The 26,478-nt window shown below is 38.4% G+C and overlaps 1 protein-coding gene across 1 annotated transcript; it reads left to right on the forward strand.

Moving 5' to 3' along the window:
* Positions 1-1,156: 1,156 nt before the first annotated feature.
* Positions 1,157-26,468, forward strand: gad2 (glutamate decarboxylase 2). Its single transcript, XM_079601341.1, has 17 exons — positions 1,157-1,602; positions 1,705-1,863; positions 2,121-2,183; positions 2,407-2,550; positions 3,063-3,296; positions 3,791-3,881; positions 4,503-4,615; positions 5,058-5,173; positions 6,515-6,594; positions 6,701-6,755; positions 6,881-6,997; positions 8,053-8,117; positions 10,322-10,400; positions 10,568-10,717; positions 11,615-11,722; positions 13,787-13,876; positions 24,186-26,468. The coding sequence occupies exons 2-17, from the start codon at positions 1,791-1,793 to the stop codon at positions 24,357-24,359; spliced, it is 1,752 nt and encodes a 583-aa protein (XP_079457467.1). The 5' UTR covers positions 1,157-1,602; positions 1,705-1,790; the 3' UTR covers positions 24,360-26,468.
* Positions 26,469-26,478: the final 10 nt, after the last annotated feature.

Raw genomic sequence — 26,478 nt, forward strand, 5'->3', positions numbered from 1 at the left:
CAGCTGACATCGTAACAGGACATTAGTGCTTGATTTTTAACTCAGGTTTAGCAGTTGATGTTTGTTGATGCATTCTGTTCAAGTCTCTTTGTGAATAGAGATTCGTCTTCAAAAAATGACCGTTATATTTCCACTTATTAGGGGTTATATTTGAATGACTGTCTCTAAAGGATCCTGCATGGTTTAGTGAGTCAGGCTTGTTGTGTCATTTCTGCATAAACATCAGCAGGATGTAAAAATATAGATTATATTTATACTTTTCCAGATGCGTGTACAGTATGCACTTGTTCTTGTTCACATAATGCAAACTCATGGATATATGTATTCTTTAAATGTCACTTGTTTGTAAATATGATTTTATAAATATTTAATTATTCTGTAATTAGTCAAATTAAATAATAAAATGCATACAATATTGTACATAATGGTTGATGTTAAACCCTGAGCGGACTACAGTTATAGAGAAATGTCATTTTCTTATGCCCTTTTCAGCTTATCCTATCTACAGTTTTCATTTTTTTTAGTCTAATCTTAGTTCATGTGAAATACATTATTTGTATTAAATGGTTTTGAATTTCATGTTTAGTAACAGTTATGGTGGAAAGCAGATTCCTAATAAATTCAATTTTTTTTTTTTTAATGATTGATCAAATAAATCTGGGTTGTTGTTTTTTACGTTGATTCACTAACCATTGCTCGTTGGATTGACATTGAACATTTGTTCCTCGATGTAACTCTTGACCAGTTTTTCTATGTGATTTTCCTCGATTAAACAAGGTCTACACACCAATATTAACCTGATTAAGCTGTTATTTTCTACATCCTATCATCGTAATTTCTTTATGCATTTTTTAGGGTTTCGTCTTATATAGGACATGCAGAAATAAAATAGCATGTGTGCCATTGCGCACGATCACCGCACACAACACACACTGACATTGATAATAAATAAATTAAGAGTAATGTTTTGAGTAATTCTAGGTTATCCCGATCATGTTTGAAACTGGGTCTCCAATTTTGACATAAGAAATAGTTTGATGATATAAAAAGGGGCAGGAATATGGACCACAGTTCTGAATGTCACGGTCCATAGATCAGCCCGGCTGCTCCTCCTGCTTCTGATGATGTCTGTTCAATTTTAGACTAAAGCAATTACAGAATCTAAAAAAACTGTTGTGCCTTCAGCACAGATGCGGGTGGTGCGCCAGGAGGTTTATAAACTGGTGTGTGTGTGTGTGTGTGGTCACGATTAACGACGCAAAATAGTGTCGTCATGAGCCGAATCGCGTCGGAATTTCTCTGCTGACGTGAAGCGGATTATCTTTACGCCACAAGAAGCTTTTATTACCACTAAACTTGCAAGTTTGCATGTTGGAGAGCCCGCGCTACGGATTGCTACCAGTGCGTTTTTTGAAATGTACGGTGCTCCTCAACTTGCATTTGCAGCTGAGCCGTGTGAAAGAGAATGAGAGTCAGTGGATGCCTGTGTCTCCATCAGTGCCAGTGTTTCTCCGTGAGTTCAGTGACGGCTGCTCCAAATCATTGCGCACGGCGCACCAATTGAATAAAGACACTTCGTCTCGGCTGTTCTCCATCAGAGGGGTTTGAACATCTTTTTATGAGCACCTCAGAAATTAAGGTATTCGAAGCGTTTGGACAGGTGTGCTTGTGAATACGCAGCTGTGTTTTCTGCGCATTGGGCAGGATTCAGCTCCCGTTCCCCCGTGACGCGCGTCTGGATGGCTGCTGCTCGCGTCTCTCTGGTTCTGCTCTGATCCGCTCTGTTCGCGATGGCATCACACGGGTTTTGGTTTATGGGTGCTGAAAACCCGGCTGGAGACGGCAGTCAAAGTCCGAACACTCGTAAGTGGCGTGGCGTCAAAAGGAAGACCGAAATTGTGTTTTATAGTGGATATGAGACAAAGAAATGCGACATTTATTGTGTCTTGAATGCTCAAGGTTATTTTAAACCTTGAGATGTCATGATAAGTGTGTCGTATGATAAACAACCGAATTTAGTTCGGTGTTTAAAGGCAAATTCCATGCCATGGATAATTGATGCTTTTAATGGAAGTTTTATGACGGATATGGTGTTTAAATTACGCACTTGATCGTTTCAGCCAGAGCATGGTGTCAGGCGGCGGCCCAGAAATTCCCCGGAGGCATCGGCTCCAAATTATGTGGTAGGCTACGTTTATTTTTAACATTAAGTCTATATTTAAGCCTCTCACCTATATTCCTAAAATGTGATAGGCTATGTAGGCTAAATCATTTTATAAAAGCATATTTTCGTTTTTGGAGTCTATTCTGAAAACTCCTACACGAATTATGTGCCGTTAAAAAAAGTAGGCTACAATTTGAGGTGCTGTTTTTTATTGAGTTAATAGAGCATGGTTTCTCCTGTAGCTCTGTTAAATGTCGGGGAGGCTGAGAAAGCAGCTCAAGCCTCAGTTAAAGCCGAAGATGGGTCCACAGCCGAGAGCTGCGCCTGTAATAAACCCTGCAACTGCTCCAAAGCCACCGTGGGGTTCTCTGATCTCTATTCAACAGGTAAATCACCTCAAATCACATCTCTATCACGGTCCAGATCACACCCGAATAAAGGGACACATCGCCTAGAAATCATGGTTATATTGGTTACGTGTTTTTATTCGATTTCTATATGGTGTCAGTATTTTTGGTTTGTGGTATGTTCATCCGGGCGGCGTTTTTCGTTAAAACTCATTTGTAAAATATTTCTAGGCTATTTCTTGATTTTGCACGTCGTCTGTTTCAAAGGATACTTATTTTAAAACGGCATTTTCAAAGCATTTTAAAATGTCATTATTGTGAAACAAAAACAATTATATATAAAAAAGTTTAGTTAATTAAAATTGTGCCTGTGCATTGTGTAAATTATTTAATAAAAAGGGTAGATAATGAAGCCTATCAATTAATGTTTATTGTCCTTTTTTTATTCAAGGTTAAATTAAGCTATTTCACTTCTGCTCTCTATAAACACCATCATCTGTTATTGTAATGCAGTCATATTTTATTATTATTATTATTATGATCATTTACAGATCTTTTACCTGCATTGGACGGGGACGCGAAGACTCTGAATTTTCTGCAGGAGGTTGTTGATATATTGCTGGCTTATATAGTGGAATCTTTTGACAGATCAACGAAAGTGATTGATTTTCACTATCCAAATGAATTGCTCCAAAGGAATAATTGGGAGCTTTCGGACGAACCCGAGACTTTGGATGATATTCTGATCAGCTGTCGCGCTACGCTAAAATACGCCATAAAAACTGGTGAGTGTTTTAAGCAATAGCCTACAACGGTTCATATAGATACTAACATGGGCCCTATGTTATTTTATATTTTTTATATTAAATCTAACTAGCCTATATATCATCTAGCTTAGCCTATACATTATATAAATTATTTTATTGATTGCGTCGATTGTAAAACATTTTTTTTAGACCGCAGAACCACAGCATCAGTTTGTGCCTGAAGGCGAATCGCATCAGAACATGGCGATATTAAATGAATGCGTCTAGGGACGATTTTATTTTCTCCGGTGGCATTTTAACTAAGATAAATTATTTTGAATAGTGATTTTCGTGTTGGTAATTATATGAATGACCAGAAAGATTGATTGATTTATTGCTATCTGCGCCGGTCTGCGATTCATTTGAGCTTTTATATCAAGCCGCAAATGACGATTAATTAGTTGGACATAAATATCTCTAGACATTAAATTCATTAATTTTGTATTCCCCCTGTATGTTGTGTCAATCTTCAGCACATCCCAGGTATTTCAATCAGCTCTCCACTGGGTTAGACATGGTTGGCTTGGCTGCAGATTGGCTAACGTCCACTGCCAACACCAATATGTGAGTGTGTGTCTCCTTCCATTCAAATACAAAGCAGGTTGAGATCATTTCCGTTTTCTCTGCCTTCATGAGCATTCTTTTGACCTGGTCTTTGTGGAGGCTGCCTTAACCTCACAGATATCAGTTGAAAGGAAAAAAATAAAAGGCACAGATGAAATCAGAGCAGCAAATATAACCTCCCCTCTCTCATCTTGTGCTCAGATTCAGCCAAAGAGAGACAATGATATAGAAATTCATATTCAGGCTGATAAGAAAATGTATTTTATGATGGGAGTCACAGTTTTAATTTAACAGATGCTTAAACATGTAATAACAATGTAATAACAATGTAACAGTTTATATGATGGTACAACCACGTTTTCAGTATGTTTAATTGGTTATATTAGAATTATTTTGTATTATTTTAGAAATTATGTCTAAATATGTTCTAAAAATTCATGTCTTGTCAGGATTATTTTCCATCATCGTTTTTAGCTGGCAATGACACACGGCTGTAAAACCTGCAGACTGTTGCAAAATCCCATCAAACATCAGTTGCGAAACAGGTTGTCGTGACGTTTGCTTGTCGTGACATTTTTTTCTGGCTTGTGTAACTGGGTCATGTGATCTCTGTGCAAACAGGTTCACCTATGAGGTGGCTCCAGTCTTCGTGCTGTTGGAGTACGTCACGCTGAAGAAGATGAGGGAGATCATTGGCTGGCAGGACGGTCGCGGTGATGGAATATTCTCCCCGGGTAAGAAGCTGTCAGTCTGAGCGACCTGCCTTATTCCTGCCTCCACTGCGTGCTTCTGCTGCGACGTGAGCGCAACGCAGGGATTGGCTGAAAGTCTGAAGGTTTTAGGACAGGAGGTCTTGAAAAGAAGAATCTCAGTTATTTGTGCTGTTGGGTTGTAAACGTGTTATCTAACAATAAATGTGACTCCAACCACACAAGTTAAGAAAAAAGATGTGAAACTGATACAAATTTCTGCACTGCTTTTCTTTGCCCCACTTTGCAAAAAAAAAGAAAGAAAGAAAAGCCTTCTACTTGACTCAGATTTTAGGCACTGATAAACAGATCACAATTGGGATGTGATGTGGAGAATTAAAGCAGAGAATTAAGCTGGAGTTAAAACTGACAGGAGTCAAGCTTTACCTGAGTGATGGAATGGAAGGATTGCTTTATTGTTCTCTAGGTGGCGCCATTTCCAACATGTATGCCATGCTGCTGGCTCGCTATAAAATGTTCCCTGAGGTGAAGGAGAAAGGAATGTCATCCGTACCCAGACTGGTGGCCTTCACATCTGAACATGTACGTCCTTTTATTTATCTCTTTTTTTAAAAACCTCTCCTCCTGTATTTTTAATAATTAACAACAACCTGTAGTAAAGATGTTTCTCCTAAACAGCGATAGGTCTGCTTATTTTTCGGTTCTTGACTCCTAAACAGCAGTCTACTTATTTTTGGGCAGTATTTTAAAGTACACAGAGAAGTTAAGTGTTGTCAGTCACTGCACAGTCACTGTTGTTGAGTCACTGACTCAATCATTAGTGTCAAAATAGTAGCCCTTTTTGTTTTAATGCAATATGTTTTATGGCCATTATTATATGGACAGTCTTTTGTGAAAACAGACCCCAATTTACTTGTCGTGTTACAGTTTGATTGACAGGTGATCTGACCAATCACAATGCCGAATCCGCCATTTTGTCTTACAAACAAACCAGACAGGAGGTTTAAATAAAAAAAAATTATTTAAAGGGTTAGTTCACCCAAAAATGAAAATTCTGTCATTAATTACTCACCCTCATTTCGTTCCAAACCGGTAAGACTTTCGTTCATCTTCGGAACACAAATGAAGATCTTTTTTGATCAAATGTGAGACATTTCTGTCCCTCCGTTGACTACTACGCAACTACCTCTTTGACGCTTCAAAAAGTTTATAAAGAGATCGTAAAACGAATCCATATTAAATGAGCGGTTTAGTCCAAATTTTCTGTATAAACACGATCGCTTTATTTGAACAGATTGAATTTAGGCTTTTATTCACATTGCCATCAGTTATGGTGAACGGAAGCTTGACTTCACTTGATATGCGAGAACCAATGAGGTTCATCCTCATGTGTTACGCTTTACGTGTGAGCTTCTGCAAGAACCAATGAGGTTCATCCTCATGTGTTACGCTTTACGTGTGAGCTTCTGCAAGAACCAATGAGGTTCATCCTCATGTGTTACGCTTTACGTGTGAGCTTCTGCAAGAACCAATGAGGTTCATCCTCGTGTTACGCAGCACGTTTGAGCTTCCGCAAGAGGTTTGTTCTCGCGAGTCAAGCAGTTTCGGTTGAGCTTCTGTTTAAGTTCGTTGATCAATATTTACATGTGAATAAAAGCCTAAATTAAATCTGCTAATCATATAAATGGATTGAGTCTCTGCAGAAAATCTGGACTAAACCGCTCAATTTAGCGTCAAAACGGTAAAGAAAAATTACATCTCGTGTCAATTTCGCATTAAAATATTATTTTGTGAAATATAAAAAGAAATAAAGAAAAAAAGTGAGTAACACATTACTCTTATTATAAATAATTCCAGAAAATGAATACACTAACTATATTCTGAGTGCAGTTTCTATCATTATTCTATCATTATGCCTTTCAGAGTCACTTTTCAATCAAGAAAGGAGCAGCCGCACTTGGAATCGGTACAGAAAGTGTCATCTGTATTAAAGCTGATGAAAGGTTAGTGTGGATTGTCACAACTGAACCATTACTTCATGACTGCACGACTGAGAAATGTGTCTTAACATAATAAACACTAAACCATTACTGTTCTCAATCCTGCCAGGGGTATGATGATTCCTTCCGACCTTGAGAGGAGGATCATTGAAGCCAAGCAGAAGGTAATTTCAATGACCGTATCTCCATGACCGTCTCGTGTGTCTCTCTTCTTGGGTCTGTTTGAATAATCTGTCTGGTTCTGTGGCAAAATGAGCCCTTGAATAACCCTCTGATTTCTTTCTCACAGGGATACGTGCCGTTCTTCGTCAGCGCCACGGCCGGCACCACGGTTTATGGTGCCTTTGATCCTTTGAACGCTATAGTGGACGTCTGCAAGAAGCATGAAATCTGGATGCATGTGGATGTGAGTAGATCTGCTGAACTTAAATGAACTTCCTGAACGTCTCACTGTGAAATACAGACAGTGGACTGTGATCCAAGAGTGATCTCAGTGTTGGCAAAGCCTAAGTATCATTCTCTGGATGCAGAACTGAGGACCTTCTCGATTGTTCTGCATTGCAGCCTGTAACGTTAGACTATTGAGTGTTGATGAGCTTTATATATTTTAAGAAAAAAAGTATTTAATGCTTATTCATAAAGTCAGGGACTAGAACTGTAGAACTCCTGTACTGTAGAGTAAAGTTGTTACTTTATAAGCAATCAAACTTCTGATTTTCAATTAGTGGATACAGCAATTTCCTAGAAACCACCATTGTGCTAAAACCCTACTCTGAACTGCTAAGGGCCACCCATAATTTTTGTTCGCAACATTTTTCTTTTAAATGGAAAATGTCAAAATCTCATGATTTGTTACCATTGACCCAGCTGTGTTTGAAATTTGGCACCGAGTTAATTTAGCATGCATGCAATAAATGACCTCCTTTTGAAATGTAGCTTCATCTAAATGTTTCCTATTAGAGGAATTACCTTCAATCAGTCTGTGTGAGTGTGTACATGTGTGTATTCATTCTCATGGACCTGATGTTATTCCTCAATATTACAATATAAACGCCTCTGGCATTTCAACAGCCACACAGACATATTGTGGAGGCATGCTGGAGCTCAAACACATGAATCACGTTTGGATGTAGTCTCATTTATCAACCCTCACGGCAGCAGTTAGACGTGTATCCCACTCCTCTGCCATCTCAAATGAGCTGTCAATATAATGCACATGAATATAATGATGAAAAAACACAAGATCTTCCTCTAGAAATGTAATAATAAAGATGAGCATCATGCTTTCAGTCATGTCTCAAGTAATGCTCATTGCAGACTCAGAGCCAATTGGGTCAAATGGTTGGAGCTTGATCTAGATTAAACATTCCTTCCTTTTTTAAACCGAGAAGGACAAACATGTTTCTTTTAACACATATAAGAATGTCTTTAAAAATGACTGCTGTCTCTGTGATCATACAGGGAGCATGGGGCGGAAGTTTGCTAATGTCCCGAAAACACCGGTGGAAGCTGAATGGAGTCGAGAGGTCAGTACAATCTGCAGTTCTTATCGACTACATGTCTAGTTCAGTCATTAAAATCTATCTGTGGGCGGATTGGTTCTCTCAGTGCTGGTGCCAATCTACATAACTCTTTATTATCCCAACTTAACTACTGGTGCACATTCTCTGTGCGAGCTGTGATAATTCTTCATTTTATCTCTCCTCCTCCCCAGCACCACCTGTCTTAATCTGCTACTAGGGGTCACTCTTATTTTACATTTTGCAGCTGCGTGTTTCTTAAATCTTTATCTGAGCATGTTTAAAGGAACACTCCACTTTTTTGGAAATAGGCTCATATTCCAACTCTCCTAGAGTTAAACAGAGTTTTACTGCTTTCGAATCCATTCAGCCGATCTCTGGGTCTGGCATAGCTTAAAGGGGTCATGACATGGTTTTTTTTATTTTGTTATTATGTTCCCTTAGGTGCAAATATAGTATTACTATAGTTTTTTTTACAATTTTTTTTTAAAATGTAGTGATTTATGACCTTTCCCCACCCTGTTTCTCATCCTCTGATTCAAACAGTCTGTTTTGGGGGTGTTTCCCCTTTAAGAGTTCAGTGTTAACGCCCACTGTTATGATTGGCTAACGTCAGTGCCTATGCATCAATTATTAACGCCCCCAGCCAGAACCTGTGCGGATTCAGCGTATTTAAAAAGTAGTTTAAAGTTTTAAACACATTACTTACAGTTTGCGTCGTCGTTGTTGAGCCCAGAATAGTCGGCACGGACTTATCTTTGAGCAACAGTTTTCTGGCAAAGCCAGCATCATTTTGGGATTTGTTCTCAAAACAGTCATCCTTCAAATGTATAGAACAAACGCTTAAACTAACACTGCCGTGACTGAGACGTCCGCAAAAAATAAAGTGCATCCATTTTTCCCTGACGACTGGATCTTTCGCAGCGTATTCAAAGATGTTGTTTGTCCACAGCCAGGAACAGCACATCTGCGGCATCGTAATTTCCCTGTACACAGACCCACTCGCTGTCCGTCGACTGAACACTTGTGAGGCGCGCAGCGTGCGGGCGCGACAACGATACGAAATGAGCGTAGTTGCCTTGCGCTTTAAGCGTAGTTGTCTTGTGCATGGAGGCGGTCATATGCAAACGCTGGTACGTCACTTCGTACCGTGACGTCACTTCTTACCATGGATCCAGAACGAGCTGTATTTAGAGCTTGATTAAATAAATGATTCGTTTATAATGGGGAGGACGTCTTAAGCTATGAAACTTGCAGGACGTTTTAATGGTACAAAGACCTCTTATATACCAAAAGATCAGGGCAAATTTGGTTTCTCATGTCATGACCCCTTTAACATAGATAATTGAATCTGATTAGACCGTCAGAAAAATTACCAAAGAGTCTCGATATTTTTCTTATTTAAAACTTGACTCTTCTGTAGTTACATCGTGTACTAAGACCGACAGAAAATGAAAAGTTGCGATTTTCTAGGCCAATATGACTAGGAACTATACTCTCATTCCTGCGTAATAATCAAGGAACCGCTGCCGTACCAGCAGCGCAATGATATTACAAACTTAGTGCCGGTAACGTTGGAAGTTATCGAGCTGGGGACTATTTTCAGGCGCTGCGTAATATCATTGCGCCTGCTGCACCCATGGTACGTCAGCAGTTCATTGATCATTACGCAGGAATGAGAGTATAGTTCCTAGTCATATCGGCCTAGAAAATCGCTCATTTTCATTTTCTGTCGGTCTTAGTACACGATGTAACTACAGAAGAGTCAAGTTTTAAATAGGTAAAATATCGAAACTCAAACGGTAAAAAACGAAAACGGTAAATCTCAACTGTTTAACTCTAGGAGAGTTGGAAAATGAGCCTATTTCCCCAAAAAAGTGGAGTGATCCTTTAACAGAACAAGCCTGAGTACTAGATATGTCACGCTGCTGCTGCCAGGTACTAGTAGCGTGACATATCTAGTCTGCCATGACAACACTTACACTTCATTCTTATCAGTAAATGCTTGTTAAATTCAAAGAGTTGCCATGAATGAAATATGATTGAGAAATCCACAAACTTCTGTTTGAAAAGATTTCCCCGTGAAATGATTGTATTTGATAATTTTTCTATAGACTTGACATTGCACTGCACAAAACAGTACGTCGGGGAGAAATGTTGTCAAAATCAAAATCAAAATGAGTTTTTTAATTATTTTTATACAATTTTAGAGCTAATTCTATGACCTGGAACCCTCATAAAATGATGGCTGTGCCCTTGCAGTGCTCTGCTCTACTGGTTCGAGAGGAGGTGAGGCTCTCTGCTTTCTCTATCAAAACCAAAACTTAACATATTATCACATTACAATGGCCCCAAAAGTATTCAAACATGCACAGTTACACTTAAGAACATGTGAAAATCATTGCAACACAAATTTGTTTTATTTTTTGTAATTTGCTTCTTGTTATCTGATCCAGGGACTGATGCAGAGCTGCAATCAGATGCAGGCCTGTTATCTGTTCCAGCAGGACAAGCACTATGATCTGTCCTATGACACGGGGGACAAGGCCCTGCAGTGCGGCCGCCATGTGGACATCTTCAAACTATGGCTAATGTGGAGAGCTAAGGTATTGTACAGCTTTATGTTAAATGTTGCTTGATATTGCGAAACACTATTTATAACTACAAATAGAGGGTATATATTGAGGTCACTTTCCCGCCGGAACACGTCCCCTCAGCCGGACTGAGTGGCAGAAGAGCTGCTGCGTGACTGGATTTAATAGCGGAAACTGCGAAAACACGAGTAGGCCTAAATCAAACGATTATCAGTTTAAACTAAAGATTGGACTCGATATAGTGTTCATTTCAACCTCTACTCCAGTGATCCATGGATATTGACATGCAGCCAGGAATCGTGTTTCGATTTCATGTGCCTGATTTCGACGCCATTTTAGCCATCCATCCCAATCCTATTCTAGGCTAATCTCTCCTATCCTGGGCTATCCTTTCCAGTCCTGTCCCTAGGCTCTCCTGTCACATCCTATAGGCTAACCTTATCCTATCCTATCCTCTCCTAATCCTATCCTATCCTGACCGGTCCTATCTTATCCTATCCTATCCTATCCCATCCTATCCTATCCTGACCGGTCCTATCCTGACCGGTCCTATCCTATCCTATCCTATCCTATCCTATCCTATCCTATCCTATCCTATCCTATCCTATCCTATCCTGACCGGTCCTATCCTATCCTATCCTATCCTATCCTATCCTATCCTATCCTATCCTATCCTGACCGGTCCTATCCTATCCTATCCTATCCTATCCTAGGCTAACCTAGGCTAAACTATTTTAAGACAATAATTTAAGTTGACCCTAAGACAAGCATCACAGCTGCCCTGCCTTAAATGACCCCTGTAAAGACACTTGGGACAGTCGTTTTGCTACAAGGTACAACCAAATGAGTTGGTTGTACATTGAGGTATTGTGTTATCACAATGTTTGCTCTCTCTCTTCTTCTCTGAAGGGCACTATTGGTTTTGAGTCTCAGATTGACAAATGTCTGGAGCTTTCAGAATATCTCTACAACAAGATCAAGGACAGGGAAGGATATGAGATGGTGTTTGATGGAACGGTGAGTCTGATTAGATGTGTTTAATTCTTTCGGTTTACTCTTGCATCATGCGATCAATGATTTTCATTCAGTAGAAATCAAGAAACTGTTTAAGAAAAGAAAACATTTATCAAAAAAAAGGAATTAGGCATTAGATTCTAATGCCTAATTCTAAGGAATTAGAACCAAACAACAGGCCATTTCTACTGACAGAACTTCTCTGCTGTTGTTTGGTTTGATGAAACAGAATGGAATATAAATGGACCGCACATAATCTGTGCACTGACACTCTCAGTATATTACACACATTAAGGCTAATAATAATGTCACAATAAAGCCACAATAATGGACAGACATTTTCTGTTATTTTTACCGTGAGGCTGCCGCACCACGATTTGAATTAATTTTCTGTGGCATTCCATTATTGTGATATATCCCAATACAATCCCCTGGTTTCACAGATATGGCTTAAGTCTAGTCCCAGACTAAAATGCGTGTTTGAGGGGTTTTAACTGAAAGCAACTGGCACTGAGATATCTTAAAATATGTCAGTTCCATTGCTTTATCTCAAGATGCACACCAGTAATGTTTTTTTCTAGGTCCTAATTGAACTAAGGCCTAATCCTGGTTTTCTCTAAACCCTGTCTGTGAAACCAGGCCCATATAACCCAGCCGTCTCGGTTAGGGGGCTCTTCCTGAATACATAATCTGCAGTGTTGATTAGGCTTGTATGATGTTCAAAAGTCTGACTGTGTGGGGCTAAACATGATACAGATGCATACCATTCAAAAGTTTAACAGCATGTACTTTCTCTAGGGTTAGGAATAGGGTTTGTTGTCTATTTGAATATATTTTCAAATGTAATTTATTGCTTTGATGGTAAAGCTGAATTTTTAGCATCATTACTCCAGTCTTCAGTGTCACATGATCATATCTAATCATTCTAATATGCTGATTTGCTGCTCAAGAACCATTTCTTAATATCATTAATGGTAAAATCAGTTGTGCTGCTTCATATTTTTGTGGAAACCATCATATATATTGTTTTCAGGATTTATTTATGAATATAAAACTCATAACTTAAGTCTTTATTTGAAATAGAAATAGTTTGTAACAATATAAATGTCTTTACCATCACTTTTGATCAATTAAATGTGTCCTTGCAGAAAACAAGTATTAATTATAATTTTTTTAAATCATACTGACCCCAACCTTTTGAACGTTAGTGTCTGTGTAATGTGTGTATGTGCTAATTAATTCATAGATACTGCTTTAATATTATTTATTTGCTTTTTATTTTATTTAAAAAAAAAACACAGTATTTCTAAATCACATCTGATGCCTTTTTAAAAAACAACGATCCTCTCTAAATTGAAATGCAAGTCCTGTATTTCGAAGTCATTTTGAGAGCTGATTGTGTGCACTAATTCAGCTAACATGAAATGTTTCACCCTTGAAATGACTGAGCAGTCGTTCGAGGCTCATTTAAATGTAAATTGTGCCTGGTGCCAATGTGACAAAATGATTTGGCTGGAGGCTTCTCAGTGAGCGCGCTCTTGTTGAAGTCGAGGAAGGTTGCGGTGTTGCAGTATGATCGAATGGCATTTAACAAAACATTTCAGCTCTCGATTTGATGTTTAGCAAGCTCTTTTTGGTTCTAGCGCATCAAGGTATGACTCGATCTGAGTTTTGTCTGTGTGTCCCATCATCTGAATGGCTAATGAACCCTTTTCACTGGTGCACTGAGGCATTCTTCTCCAGCATGGCCCCTGGAGCCGCATAATGGCCATGAGGGCCTCTAATGGACTGTAGTGTCTGTCTATGAGCTACCTGCTCAAGCGCTCAAAGCCCTCAAAGCAGAGCCTTTTGATTGAATAGATTACATGGCTGCTTCCAAACTGACAGCGACAAAAATTCCCATTATGGCCCCAGACGGCCCCTAATCGAATATTCCGTCACGGATCTTTAATGGACTCCCCAGAGTGCTCTATTTATGCAAGCGTGTGTCGTACGTTAAATTGAGTGATAGGTGTGTGTGTGTGTTGCGTGAACGTACGCTGATGTTATCTGGTTATCTCCTTGCAGCCTCAGCACAGCAATGTGTGTTTCTGGTACCTTCCACCGGGTGTGCGCAACCTGGAGGACAAAGTGGAGAAGATGAAGCGTCTTGCCAAGGTGAGAAAAGTAAAAATATAATATAAAGCTTAATGCTCGGTTTGGGGGGTTTAAAAGACACTAAAGTCATTTAAACAAATCCAAAAACATACTTAACATTGAGATATCAGGTTGATACTGCATGCTGTTATCTTATAAGAATGGATTATAAACAAAATAACAAACTATACTCCATTAGCATACAGTACATATAAAATATATATTCAATTTGTTGAATTTATACAGAATTTCTATATGCTAAGCAACTCAAAATGGTTACATGTGCTGTGATAAAAGGATTAGTGCTGGGCAACGATTTATCGCAATTTAATTGCATCCAAAATAAAAATTTGTGTTTACATAATATATGTGTGTGTACTGTGTATAATTATTTTGTATATATAAATACACACATATGCATGTATGGGTGATTCTTAGACTACGGGCACTTTCATGTACTTTGGTCATATTTTAAAAAATACATATAATTTTGGACAAATTCCTCTTTCTTTGTCAAACTAACAATAAAACCACCTTAAAAACTTTTAACCACCTTTCTATTAGGATTTTTTCATACTTTTCAACCTCCTTATGTATGTCAAAATCACTGTTTTCTCCTTGTCGCACACCCAGGCTTTTTAACTTCAACAATGAAAATACAGTTTAAAAATATGACTTATCTGGTAACTATTAATATACCTAAATGAAGTACTAGTAAAATAATTAAAATACATTATAGTATTTAATGTGAGACCACTATCAATATTACTTTTTATACAAAATATAGCTGTCGCACAGTATTGGTGTCATTTCCACCACAACACTGTAATGTCCCTTTAAAAAGTTTTTGTGAAAGATTGTTTAGGTGGTTTCTATGGAAATGTTCAGTGACATCAGAGCACATGTTGGACATGGAGGCAATTAAAATTTTCATCAAGAACATAAGAAGAAAAATCAAGGTAAATATTGCTTGATCAGTTAATATATTTATTCTACGTCATTTCCAAACATGCTGTACCTTCAAGGGTGTTTTTAAAAAGTTAAAAATGTTAAGTTAAATAAGAGTATTTTGCATACATGAAATGCTAAGTATTAATTCAAAGCTAATCAGTGAAGCTATCTTCCATTTTTTCACAAAAAAATACAGAAATGTCATTTCCACCACAGTCATTTCCATCACACTGCCCTCTGTGGTGGAAATGACAGCATGTGGTGGAAATTACATTTATGGTTACAAAGTACAATTGATTGATTATATTATAATGTATTACAATACTTTTTATATTTATATTATTATATTATATATATATATATATCCCCCTCCTCATTGAACTGCCACCTTATAGTGGTGGAGGGGTTTGAGTACTGATCCTAGGAGCTATGTTGTCCAGGGCTATATGCCCCTGGGAGGAGTTCGGTGAGGCCATGGAGAAGGACTATCGGCGGGCCTCGAAGAGATTCTGGAAAAGCGTCCGGCGCCTCAGGAGGGGGGAAGCAGTGCCCTACCACCGCTGTCTACAGTGGAGGTGGGCGGCTGTTGACCTCAACTGGGGATGTCGTCGAACGGTGGAAGGAATACTTAGAGGATCTCCTCAATCCCGCCATCACGTTTTCCATTGAGGAAGCAGAGGCTGAGGTCTCAGAGGTGGATTCGTCTATTACCCAAGCTGAAGTCACCGAGATAGTCAAGAAGCAACTCGTGGCAAGGCACCGGGGGTGGATGAGATCCGCCCTGAGTACCTCAAGTCTCTGCATGTTGTGGGGCTGTGTTGGCTGACACACCTCTGCAACATCGCGTGGCGTTTGGGGACAGTGCCTCTGGACTGGCAGAATAGGGTGGTGATCCCTCTTTTCAGAAGGGGGACCAGAGGGTGTGTTCCAACTACAAGGGGAACAGTAAGGTTTTTCATCCCGGTCGTGAACACTGGACCAGCTCTATACCCTCTACAGGGTGCTGGAGGGTTCATGGGAATTTGCCCAACCAATCCACATGTGCTTTGTGGATTTGGAGAAGGCATTCGACTGTGTCCCTCGTGGCGTCCTGTGGAGGGTGCTCCGGGAGTATGGGGTCCGGGGCCCTTTGCTAAGGGCTGTTCGGTCCCTGTACGACTGGAGCAGGAGCTTGGTTCGCATTGAGCTTGGCTCCAGCAGCCATATCATCCTGTAGTCCAAGACTGGTTTCCCACTGAAGCTAAGCGGGACTGAGCCTGGTTAGTACCTGGATGGGAGACCTCCTGAGAAATCCAGGTTGCTGCTGGAAGAGGTGTTAGTGAGGCCAGTAAGGGGCGCTCACCCTGTGGTCTGTGTGGGCCCTAACACCCCAGTATAGTGACAGGGACACTATACTGCCAAAAGAGCACCGTCCTTCGGATGAGACATTAAACTGAGGTCCTGACTCTCTGTGGTCATTACAAATCCCAGGATGTCCTTCGAAAAAGAGTAGGGGTGTAACCCAAATATGCCCTGTGGCCTCTCTCCATCATGGCCTCCTAATCATCCCCATACACTGAGTGGCTTCATCACTGTCTCCTCTCCACCAGTAAGCTGGTGTGTGGTGGGCATTCTGGCACAATATGGCTGCCATCGCATCATCCAAGTGGATGCTGCACATTGGTGGTGGTTGAGGAGATTCCCCCCCTTCTATGTAAAGCGATTTGAGGTCTCAGAAAAAGCGCAAAATGTATAAATGTAACAAATTATTATTAATTATTGGTTCGCATTGCCGGCAGTAAGTCAGACTTGTTCCCGGTGCATGTTGGACTCTGGCAGGGCTGCCCTTTGTCACCAGTTCTGTTCATAATTTTTATGGACATAATTTCTAGGTGCCGCCAGGGGCCGGAGGGTGTCGGGTTTGGGGACCACACGATTTCGTCTCTGCTTTTTGCATGGATGATGGATGATGTTCTCGTGTTGGCCTCATCAGACCAGGACCTTCAACGTGCACTGGGACGGTTTGTAGCTGAGTGTGAACCGGCTGGGATGAGAATCAGCAACTCCAAATCTGAGGCCATGGTCCTCAGTCGGAAAAGGGTGGCTTGCCTACTTCAGGTTGGTGGAGAGTTCCTGCCTCAAGTGGAGGAGTTCAAGTATCCTGGGGTCTTGTTCACGAGTGAGGGAAGGATGGAACGGGAGATTGACAGACGGATCGGTGCAGCTTCTGCAGTAATGCGGTCGATGTACTGGTCTGTCGTGGTGAAGAAAGCGGCTCAGCTCTCATTTACCGGGGGTAATGACCGAAAGGACAAGATCCCGGATACAGGCGGTCGAAATGAGCTTTCTCCGCAGAGTGGCTGGGCGATCCCTTAGAGATAGGGTGAGGAGCTCGGTCACTCGGGAGGAGCTCAGAGTAGAGCCGCTGCTCCTCCACATCGAGAGGGGTCAGCTGAGGTGGCTCGGGCATCGGCTCCAGGTGACTCCTGGACGCCTTCCCGGGAAGCTGTTCCAGGCACGTCCCACCGGGAGGAGACCCCGGGGAAGACCTAGGACATTCTGGAGAGACTATGTCTCCCGGCTGGCCTGGGAACGCCTCGGTGCCCCCCCGGAAGAGCTGGAGGAAGTGTCTGGGGAGAGGGAAGTCTGGGCATCTCTGCTTAGACTGCTGCCCCCACGACCCGGCCCCGGATAAGCGGAAGAAGATGGTTGGATGGATGGATGGATTATGATATTATTTTTATTTCTAAATTATATTACTTTAATATTAATTGATTTAATTTGTACCTATTTTTATTTAAGTATGCACTATTCATCTGTGAGACAAATCTGTTTTATACATCAAACTCAGCAGTACACTAAAACAGGTGGTTATGTTTAATGACTTTGTGAATCAAGTTTAATGAGTGTGATGAGTTAAAAAAAAAATCTAATAAATATCTCTACTGTTTTTATATATTCATGTTAATTCATTGTCATTTCCACAACACCCTGTCATTTCCACCACCGCCCTGTCATTTCCATCACCACACACACTTTTTTAAAATATTAAAAAAGTTCTCATTACACATTAAAAATGTAACCACAATTTATGAGATCATGCTCTACTTAATATAAAAATTAAAGTTATTTATTTTCTAATAAGCTCTTGCCCAAACCAATATTAAATTTCAGAGTGTGATAGGTGTACAGTTCAGCATTTGGTCCTTAGGGCAGTTCATTTATCTCATTGAAAAATGTATAATTGTTGCATATTGTGGAAAAACTGATAAAACTAGTTACAAAAATGATCTTAGAGAATTCTTGAGTGGAATAAGTTATTCTATTTTTAAATAACAGCTGTATATTGATATGTGGTGGAAATGACATTTGTTCATTGCAGGTCGGAAAAAATGTAAAATATTTACAATTTCTCTTGTAATCTAAGTTTGTCCACTTACAGGCCTTAAAACTAGACAAATTATTTAAACTTATAAGACTGTGTTACGTGACTTTTGAACAAATTTTTTTTATTCAACTTCACAAGGCTAAAAGTGCCCGTAGTTGAAGAAACGCCCGTATATATTTAAGAACTATTTGCATGTATACACTGTATATATATATTTATACATGATTTATATTATATATAAATATAAATTTTTTTTTTTTTTCTTAAATACTGTATATACATACATATGTGTGTATATATACAAAATAATTATACACAGTACACACACATATATTATGTAAACACAAACTTTTTTTTTAACTTCGAACTTTTTCTTTTTTTTGCGACTAATCATTTCCCAGCACTAAAAAAAGGATTAGAGCTTGAATAGTATTTATCTATATATATATTTTTTTATTTATTTAAGTTTTGTGTAGGCCAGAGAAACATCCCTTCTGAAAAAGAAGTGTGCTTTATTAAATGTGCTCTTGTTGTGTACTTAAGTGTTCTTAAAGTGAGTACACTTTCATGACTATGTTTCTTAACACACTTAAGTACACTTTTAAAAAGTGCGTTTAGTGAAAATGTCAAGTTAATAGTTTAAATAAAGTGCATTTAAATCATTGTTTTAATCATTTGTTATGCTTTCAAGACACACATTTTATGTGTTGACTAACATTCTAAAACATATGTAAAGTATGATTATAATTTTAGCTGTATGTTATTCAATATTATTACATTTAAAGTTTATATTATTTTAAATGTACTAATTTGGGACTTACAACTATGTGTAATTACAACTATATTTAAATATATGAGATACAGGTTTCAGTAGAAGGGACATTAAAGTATATTTTAGTTTACCATAAATGTTTGTCACGGCAATACATTTTAACCATATTTCAAAGACAATTACATATGAAGATGTACTTAAGTCCTATAAGTGGGTCAAAAAAGACCAGCTAATTGCATTAAATATCAATTTAAACTTGAACACATTTTCGTTTCATTCCAATTAACATGCAATTAAGTATATTAATTTAAAGTATATTATTTCCATAATTAGTGCTCTTCTTAAAAGTATGTTAAAGTGTGTGTCTTTTTCATGAGGGATATTTCAATAAGCTAACGGGAAATTATGGTAATTTTAAAATGACTGTTATAGCACCTGGGCCCCAAACATAATAATAAGTCTCAGCACATGACAGTTAAGGTAATATATGTTTGTAATGTCTAGATAATTCAAACCAGAAAAATATTTAAAATGACAGCCCTGCAGTGATGTCACTGTAGGGGGAGGGGTTCTTCATCAGGTGCAATCTCATTGGCTGGCTGCTCGTCAGTCACTCCCATGCCAGCAAAGCTCTAACCGGCAATTAGGCCGCACAGATGGTGCGCCTGCTAGTCATACAAAGAGGTTCTCTATCTAACACTACCCACAAACCCCTCCTCATATACCAGAAACTAGAACGCTCATGCTCTATCTGTTACAGACGATAGAAACTTGGTTCTGGAGACTCTCGGGTAACAGGATACACACATAGTTGTGTGTATTTATGGTGCAGGGATGCTGAAAAACAGATTTTTTGTTTGTCTTTTAGACCTACAGTGTAGGTTCCAGTATATATCAAGGCTTGTTTCATAGAGATGGAAGGTTATAGGTGTTGGATACAGGCCGGCTGTTAATAGCTGGAAACCTGCAACAGATTTGAGGGGAAGTGAGTGTAATTATGTGGTGATGAGTGACTGTGTGTCTTTTATTCAGATCACAGTCCCACATGCTGTCCAATGCTACTGCTATAATGCAGTTCTGCTCAAGCTAAGCCTAGTAACAACATGATGAGGATGTATGCTTACAAGAAAGCACTGTATTGATATTCCTCAAACATTCTGGACAGGGTGACTGTGAATAATTTTTTTTTATAAATTAAAATATAAAAATTGTGCAATGAATTTAGCTAGAACTGCTTAACATAGATATAATATGTCTAAAATATAAAAATTCTGCAATGAATTTAGCTTAAACTGCTTAACATGGAGACTTTGCTTTGACTCGAAAATAATTGTCTTTCAACTCTCCCATTGATACTACTTATTTTATTAAATGTGCATCCGAATAAATGCAAAAACCGATAAAATAAATATTTAATGCTTTGAAGTATGCTTTCAAACTATGGGGCCCCTAAAGGAATGGAAAAAGATATGAGATGGGAGGACAATTATATGTCAATGCTTTTCTGTTCCCCCGAAAAACGTTTCATTCGCTCGCAAAACCGTTGCGTTCCATCGCTAAAATTTTCTGTTCCCTTGCAAAGAACTCTAAAGTTTTGCAAACGAATATATCCTAGTAATATGCATGCTAATAAGCAACTAGTTAATCGCTAGTTAGTAGTTAGAAGTCAAGTCAAGTCACCCTCATTTATACAGCGCTTTTAACAATATAGATTGTTTTAAAGCAGCTTTACAGTGATAATAGGAAATTAAAGTAACAGAGATTGTTTTGGCCTTACAGCAGCTCTAGAATAAAGTTATTGTCCAGCTAAAGTAAGTTTCGCTAGCACGACACCGTTCTAGCAGAAAACCCTTAATGCGATCCGGCCGCTCATACGCACAACAACTGCGCCTGGTGGCTCGAGAACGCAAAACTTGAAATAAGTTCCACGGTGCAAGCGTTAAAATTTTTCGCAAAACGTTAATCTCCCAGGCAAACTTCAAAAACACGAATCTGTGAAAACGGCAAAACGCTGACTCCGTGCACATGCGTATTACGTGTTCAGTCTATGGGTATGCGTGTTTGAATATACTGTATATGTGTGCAGGCGTGTAGTCTTTCTTTACAAATTGACCTCAACAAAGTACTTGTCTGGCCTTAAAAATTCATAATACAGATTTTATTTTTTTGTCGCTTCCACGTTTCCATGTGAACTGGAATAATTTTGACAATGTTTTATCTGTACAGAGGTAAAGGGAAGGAGGCCTTCACAGGGGAGAGACTAGTTTACACTTAAAGACTGAAGTGGAGAAGTGGACCCTAAACTAAAGGGTTACCCATTTTTTGTTCCTTTTTAAAGGGCAACTGTCGCCAAAATTGAACCTAGGCTCTTTTTGTTTATCTACCGAGTCAAACATTCGTGTAAAAGCATAATTAGAATGGAAACTCCGACCGTATTTTCGTTTTAGCTCAAAATGCCTTTTGAATGGGAGTGCTAGGGTCAGGGGCGGACTGGCCATCGGGAGCACCGGGACATTTCCCGGTGGCCTGACGGTCGTTCTGGCCTGCCGGCTGCCAAAAAAAAAAAAAAAAAAAAAAAAAAAAAAGGCCTGCCGGCAGACGATCAGCCCGATCTCATCCCAAGGCGTCATATACTGACGCTTTGACAAATCGTTTACATCCAACGCACATGGCACCCTTTAGCGTCAATATGAGACGCAGATATTTGTCAAAAGTGTCAGTATATGACGCCCTAGGATGAGAATGCGTTGGATAGGCTGGTGTGCAACTACGAATTAATTGACGGATCTCTCAATCGACGAATCATAATGGCGGAGTGAAAATGACAATCCCACCCAACGTCACGAAGCACTGCCTAATATCTGACTAAATAGTTCAAAAAATGGAGCGTAAACGCAAAGGAGGAGCAGAGAGGGAGCGTTTAAAAAGGAAAAAAGCCCTGACCACAGACTCGGCAAGCTGCTGCAAAATCTCAGCCATGTTTGCCAGTAAGGGAACAGGTCGGTCAAGATTACATTTACATTATATTTGTAATAATTTGGCAGATAAACGCTTTCATCCAAATAGTGTTAATTTCGTCAGACGAGACGAGACTAAAAATGTTCGTCAACGACCTTTTTTTCCATGACGAGACTGCACCAATGTCCAAAAACGCTGACTAAGACTAAATTAACATACATTATTGTTGACGAAAAAAGACGAGAATGTTTTGCATAAAATAAAAACTAAGATAAAATCTCTCTTCATTTTCGTCTCCAATCGTCTCTACTTGCCATCATCAGGAGATAGAATATTCATCTGTTATGAACAGATTAATGTTAAAAAATAGTTGCATTAAAAAGATCTATTACATTTTTTTCAGGTAATTATGACATTTAACCAATATTTGAGATGTGTGAAACACTATTTGACTGAAATGGTTATCAGAAATAATCTCAGAAATAATTTATTTAAAAAAAAGACTAAAATGTTTTAACTAAAACTTAGAAATATTGAGTTTCTTTTGACTAAAATTAGACGACTAATTAAAATTTGACTAAAATAACGAGACTTTTAGTCGACTAAAACTTGACTAAGATACCTTGAGTTTCTTTTGACTAAAACTAGACTAAAATGACGAGACTTTTAGTTGACTAAAACTAAGACTAACTAAGACACTTGGCACAAGACTAAGACTAAATTAAAAATAGGTGACAAAATTAACACTACATACAAATCACTTAGATAATCACAATAGATAAAATTAAACCAACAATATGTAAGTGGTGCTGTGTCAAGTCTCGTTTCGTCTACATGTAGCATATTTTTAATATAATAAATAAAAATGTATAAAAAGTAGACAGAATAGTGTTATTGGGTCAAATTGTTTAAATAATAAATAAATCAAGTAGATGGTATGGAAAAGAATACAGTGTTAGTTATTTAGATTTTTCATTTCTAGTCTACAATATGTAGCCTACAATGTTTGTTTGTTTATTTATTTATTTTACCAATTTAAGGCAATTTTCTATTTGTCATTGGTTTGGTAGTATAAATGGTGTATTCCTAGTGAGTTTGTAAGGGTTATTTTTTATATATATTATTGCATCTGGTAGTCTACCTGTTACATTAATAGGGTTAGCCTACAAGTTTATCAGTCCAGTAGATTACATGAATAGGGTGGTGGTGACTGCAGCAGCAGAGGTGGCCTGGCAGTGGAGTCAAATTCCCGGCCTGAATTATTGTCCCAGTCCGCCACTGGCTAGGGTCACTACAATGAAAGCATCAAAGTCACTATTTTTAAAACACTAAGGAGGCTCGACACAACACGAAACTGTGCTCGAAGTATCACCAGCGGCTCTACACATGAACTTGAGCATTTAATTCATTGTTTGTGTACACAAAGTTTACTAAAACTAAAGGTTTTGTACGACTCACTTTATCAGTTAGTGTTTCCGGTGGCTGGAATTTTGTCAGTCAAAAGTAGTCGATCTCCGAATGAAAATTCAGCTTTGCATTACAGGAATAAAATATGTTTTAACAAATGTTAAAATAGAAAACAGTTATTTTAAATTGTAATATCATTTCACAATATTACTATTTTTACTGTATGTTTTGATCAAATACATTCAGCCTTGGTGTTCAAAAAAATGTTTTTTATCAAAAAATCTTACCGAACCCAAACTTTTGAACAGTAGTTTATATACAGTATATATACACATATAGACAGGGTTTTCAAAGAATATTTTAGTAACCACAAAAGTTTGCCTCCAAGTTAGTCAGAATGCACTGAATAGAAGTCGCCTAAGGTAACCATGGCAACAAATCAATAGGCTGCTCAAGCGCATTCCGTTACGATCAATAACAGACAGCGCATCGACAAAACACAAGTGCGATCGTCATTTAGCGCTTTATTATAGGTTTGCTACTTTTCAGTGAGTTGGAGATGTACTGTTATAAGTGGTGTTTGCTAAGGTGAGGGAAAAAAAAGACTTACATGAAGGAGAGACCCGTCATATCGAGACATCAGACCATCATAGAGACTCTTTTGACTTGGACCAGTAACAACGAGTGGCATGCTGACCAGCCAGCCCAGTACCACACAGCATGTACACTGAACACTTTAGGAACCATATAGCAATGCCATGAAAACCACCATACAGTACCCAGCAAGCTTTGCAAGGGCAAACTGTACAAATTTAGAAAACCTGAAGCACAAAGCAGATCGTCATTCCCAAAGCTAATAAAATGTTCTCTCACAGGTTGCCCCTGTAATCAAGGCCAGAATGATGGAGTATGGGACGACCATGGTGAGCTATCAGCCGCAAGGAGACAAGGTCAACTTCTTCCGAATGGTCATCTCCAACCCAGCCGCTACCTTTGAAGACATTGACTTCCTCATTGAAGAGATTGAGCGACTGGGGCACGATCTTTAAAAACTCACTGCACCAAAACCTGTTATTCTTGTGTCCCTGGATGGATCGAATATTTGTTGTGAATGTAACGGTAAATCTTTGATTCCTCATCTCCAAAGTCACATAAAGATAGTATGATTTAAAAAAATGACAATATGAAATTATCTAGACTTTAGTATTGTAGCGTTGTTGTGGGCTTCGTGGTCCAAAGCCCTGTACAAGTGTTACCGTCTGCTTTTACTGTCTATCTTAGTGTCTTTGACATTACTTTGTTTGTTTACATGTGTTTAATGAATATGAATATGAAGAGTTATTTGCTTCTATTCAGTGCAGGTCATAAGTTTATATTTGACTAGTTATTTAAAGTGCCAGGTTTCATTAATATATATGACGATATTATAATGGTAAAGACACATAATTGTCCAAAAACACTTCATCATACCTTAAGCTTTCGCAATCACAGACAATGTGTGACTTATCTTTTATTGATATGTCAAGATTCAGAAGAGTTTTGAGCTGTTGAGTATTGAGTGTGACCAAGAAGTTCATAAATAGTTGAAGGTAATTAAAGTATGCGCAAAAATAAGCACAAATATAATGTTTGACTGCGCTGGAAATTAATGTAACTTTAATATTTAAAATGTGGGTCCTTGATATGCTACTGTGCTTCTAAAAGTTCAAATGAAAATTATAATAATGAAAAAGAACAAAAATAAATTAAAATTTATCTTCCCAGAAACCCCCCGACAAATATTCTTGACTCATCCTAAATGCCCTTTAAAATGAGCACTTCTCTTCCCCCTAATAGCATGTGCAATTGACTAAGAATTGTTATTTTAAGAACTCAGTTGGAAATTCAGAATTTCCATCTTTATTCTTGGGAAAGTGCAATAAAACAGCATTTGAAAGGCAGTTATTCTTGGAAACTCGTTGTAAACGTGGCGCTGCCCAGGTAAATGTTCACTTTTAAGCAAAGTAAAATAAAAAATTAATCAAATAATATTATTTAATACACAACGCACATGCACATTATATGCTGTATTTAAATGAAAACAAATTTAGTCTAAACGTGTAGTAACACGCTTTTCTACATATACATAATAGCAATAGATTTCTTAATTTACCGACCCGTTCATGTACTTATTTCGCTTTCATATACAGAATTATAGATATGTCAGGGTATTAACAGAGCTAAATTTAATGTTATAAATAAACTCCAAAAAGAAAACAACACATAAGCATATAGGGTTCTGCCCTATGATAGTGTAAATAGACTTTTAAGATGTTCTTGATCAATTACATATCTATGTGAATACATCACTGTACTGTATATAAGGCAGAGTCTATTTGTGTGGTAAAAAAAATATATATTATTTTCTCTATTCAACAAATATTTAATCATAAATGGTTGTGTGTGCGCGTGTCAGATGTGTTGAATATGATGACTTATGTAACTGCAAAGATTATGTGTATGAAGGAACTGGCTTTAAATCCACTTGAAGCCACTGCATTTTAACATACTAACTTGAAATGATTATTATAGCACATTTCCGTAGTTATGAGAGCCATTTCTGAACCAATACTGGTTGTATTTGTGCCCAAGTGATAAACTTGACATCCTGTGCCGATTTGTATTTTTGTGTGTTTGTAACTGTATTGCCTTAGTATTAATTGCCAGTATTGTCTAGTTCTCCTGAAGAGGAGCTTGTGCACTTTAGCTTAAATGTATGATGATCTGTCCAATGGATGTTCATAGTTTGATGTTTTAAGAAACTGAGCGTTGTCTGAATGTGTCCCAGCTTGGATGTCCGTTTCAGGGTGAGAGTTGCTTTATAGTTGAAATCCTTGGTAGATTTGCTAATGCTACATTGCTACCTGTATCCTTGCAGAACGCAACAGTTAACCTTGCTGAAAAACCAACGCTATCTCATGACCAATTCGTACGATTTGTCTAAACCCACGTGATGTGTAGGTTTAGGGGCGGGGTCAGGTGTAGGTTATTCGTACGAATTCATACGAATTGGGCAACTTGTAAAATATGTACGATTTAGCAAAATTCTCGAATGATGTCTTGTGAATTCGTACGAATTAGCCACCTTGTAAAATTCATACGAATTGCCATGAGATCGGGTTGGAAAAA

Source organism: Phoxinus phoxinus, assembly GCF_949152265.1.
Source record: "Phoxinus phoxinus genome assembly, chromosome: 24".
In the NCBI taxonomy this organism is placed as follows: domain Eukaryota; kingdom Metazoa; phylum Chordata; class Actinopteri; order Cypriniformes; family Leuciscidae; genus Phoxinus; species Phoxinus phoxinus.

Coding starts and splice junctions, on each gene's coding strand:
- gad2 (XM_079601341.1), top strand. CDS start 1,791: ATGGCATCACACGGGTTTTGGTTTATGGGTGCTGAAAACCCGGCTGGA. Junction 5,174..6,514: donor TGGCCTTCACATCTGAACAT/GTACGTCCTTTT, acceptor TATGCCTTTCAG/AGTCACTTTTCAATCAAGAA. Junction 13,877..24,185: donor AGATGAAGCGTCTTGCCAAG/GTGAGAAAAGTA, acceptor GTTCTCTCACAG/GTTGCCCCTGTAATCAAGGC.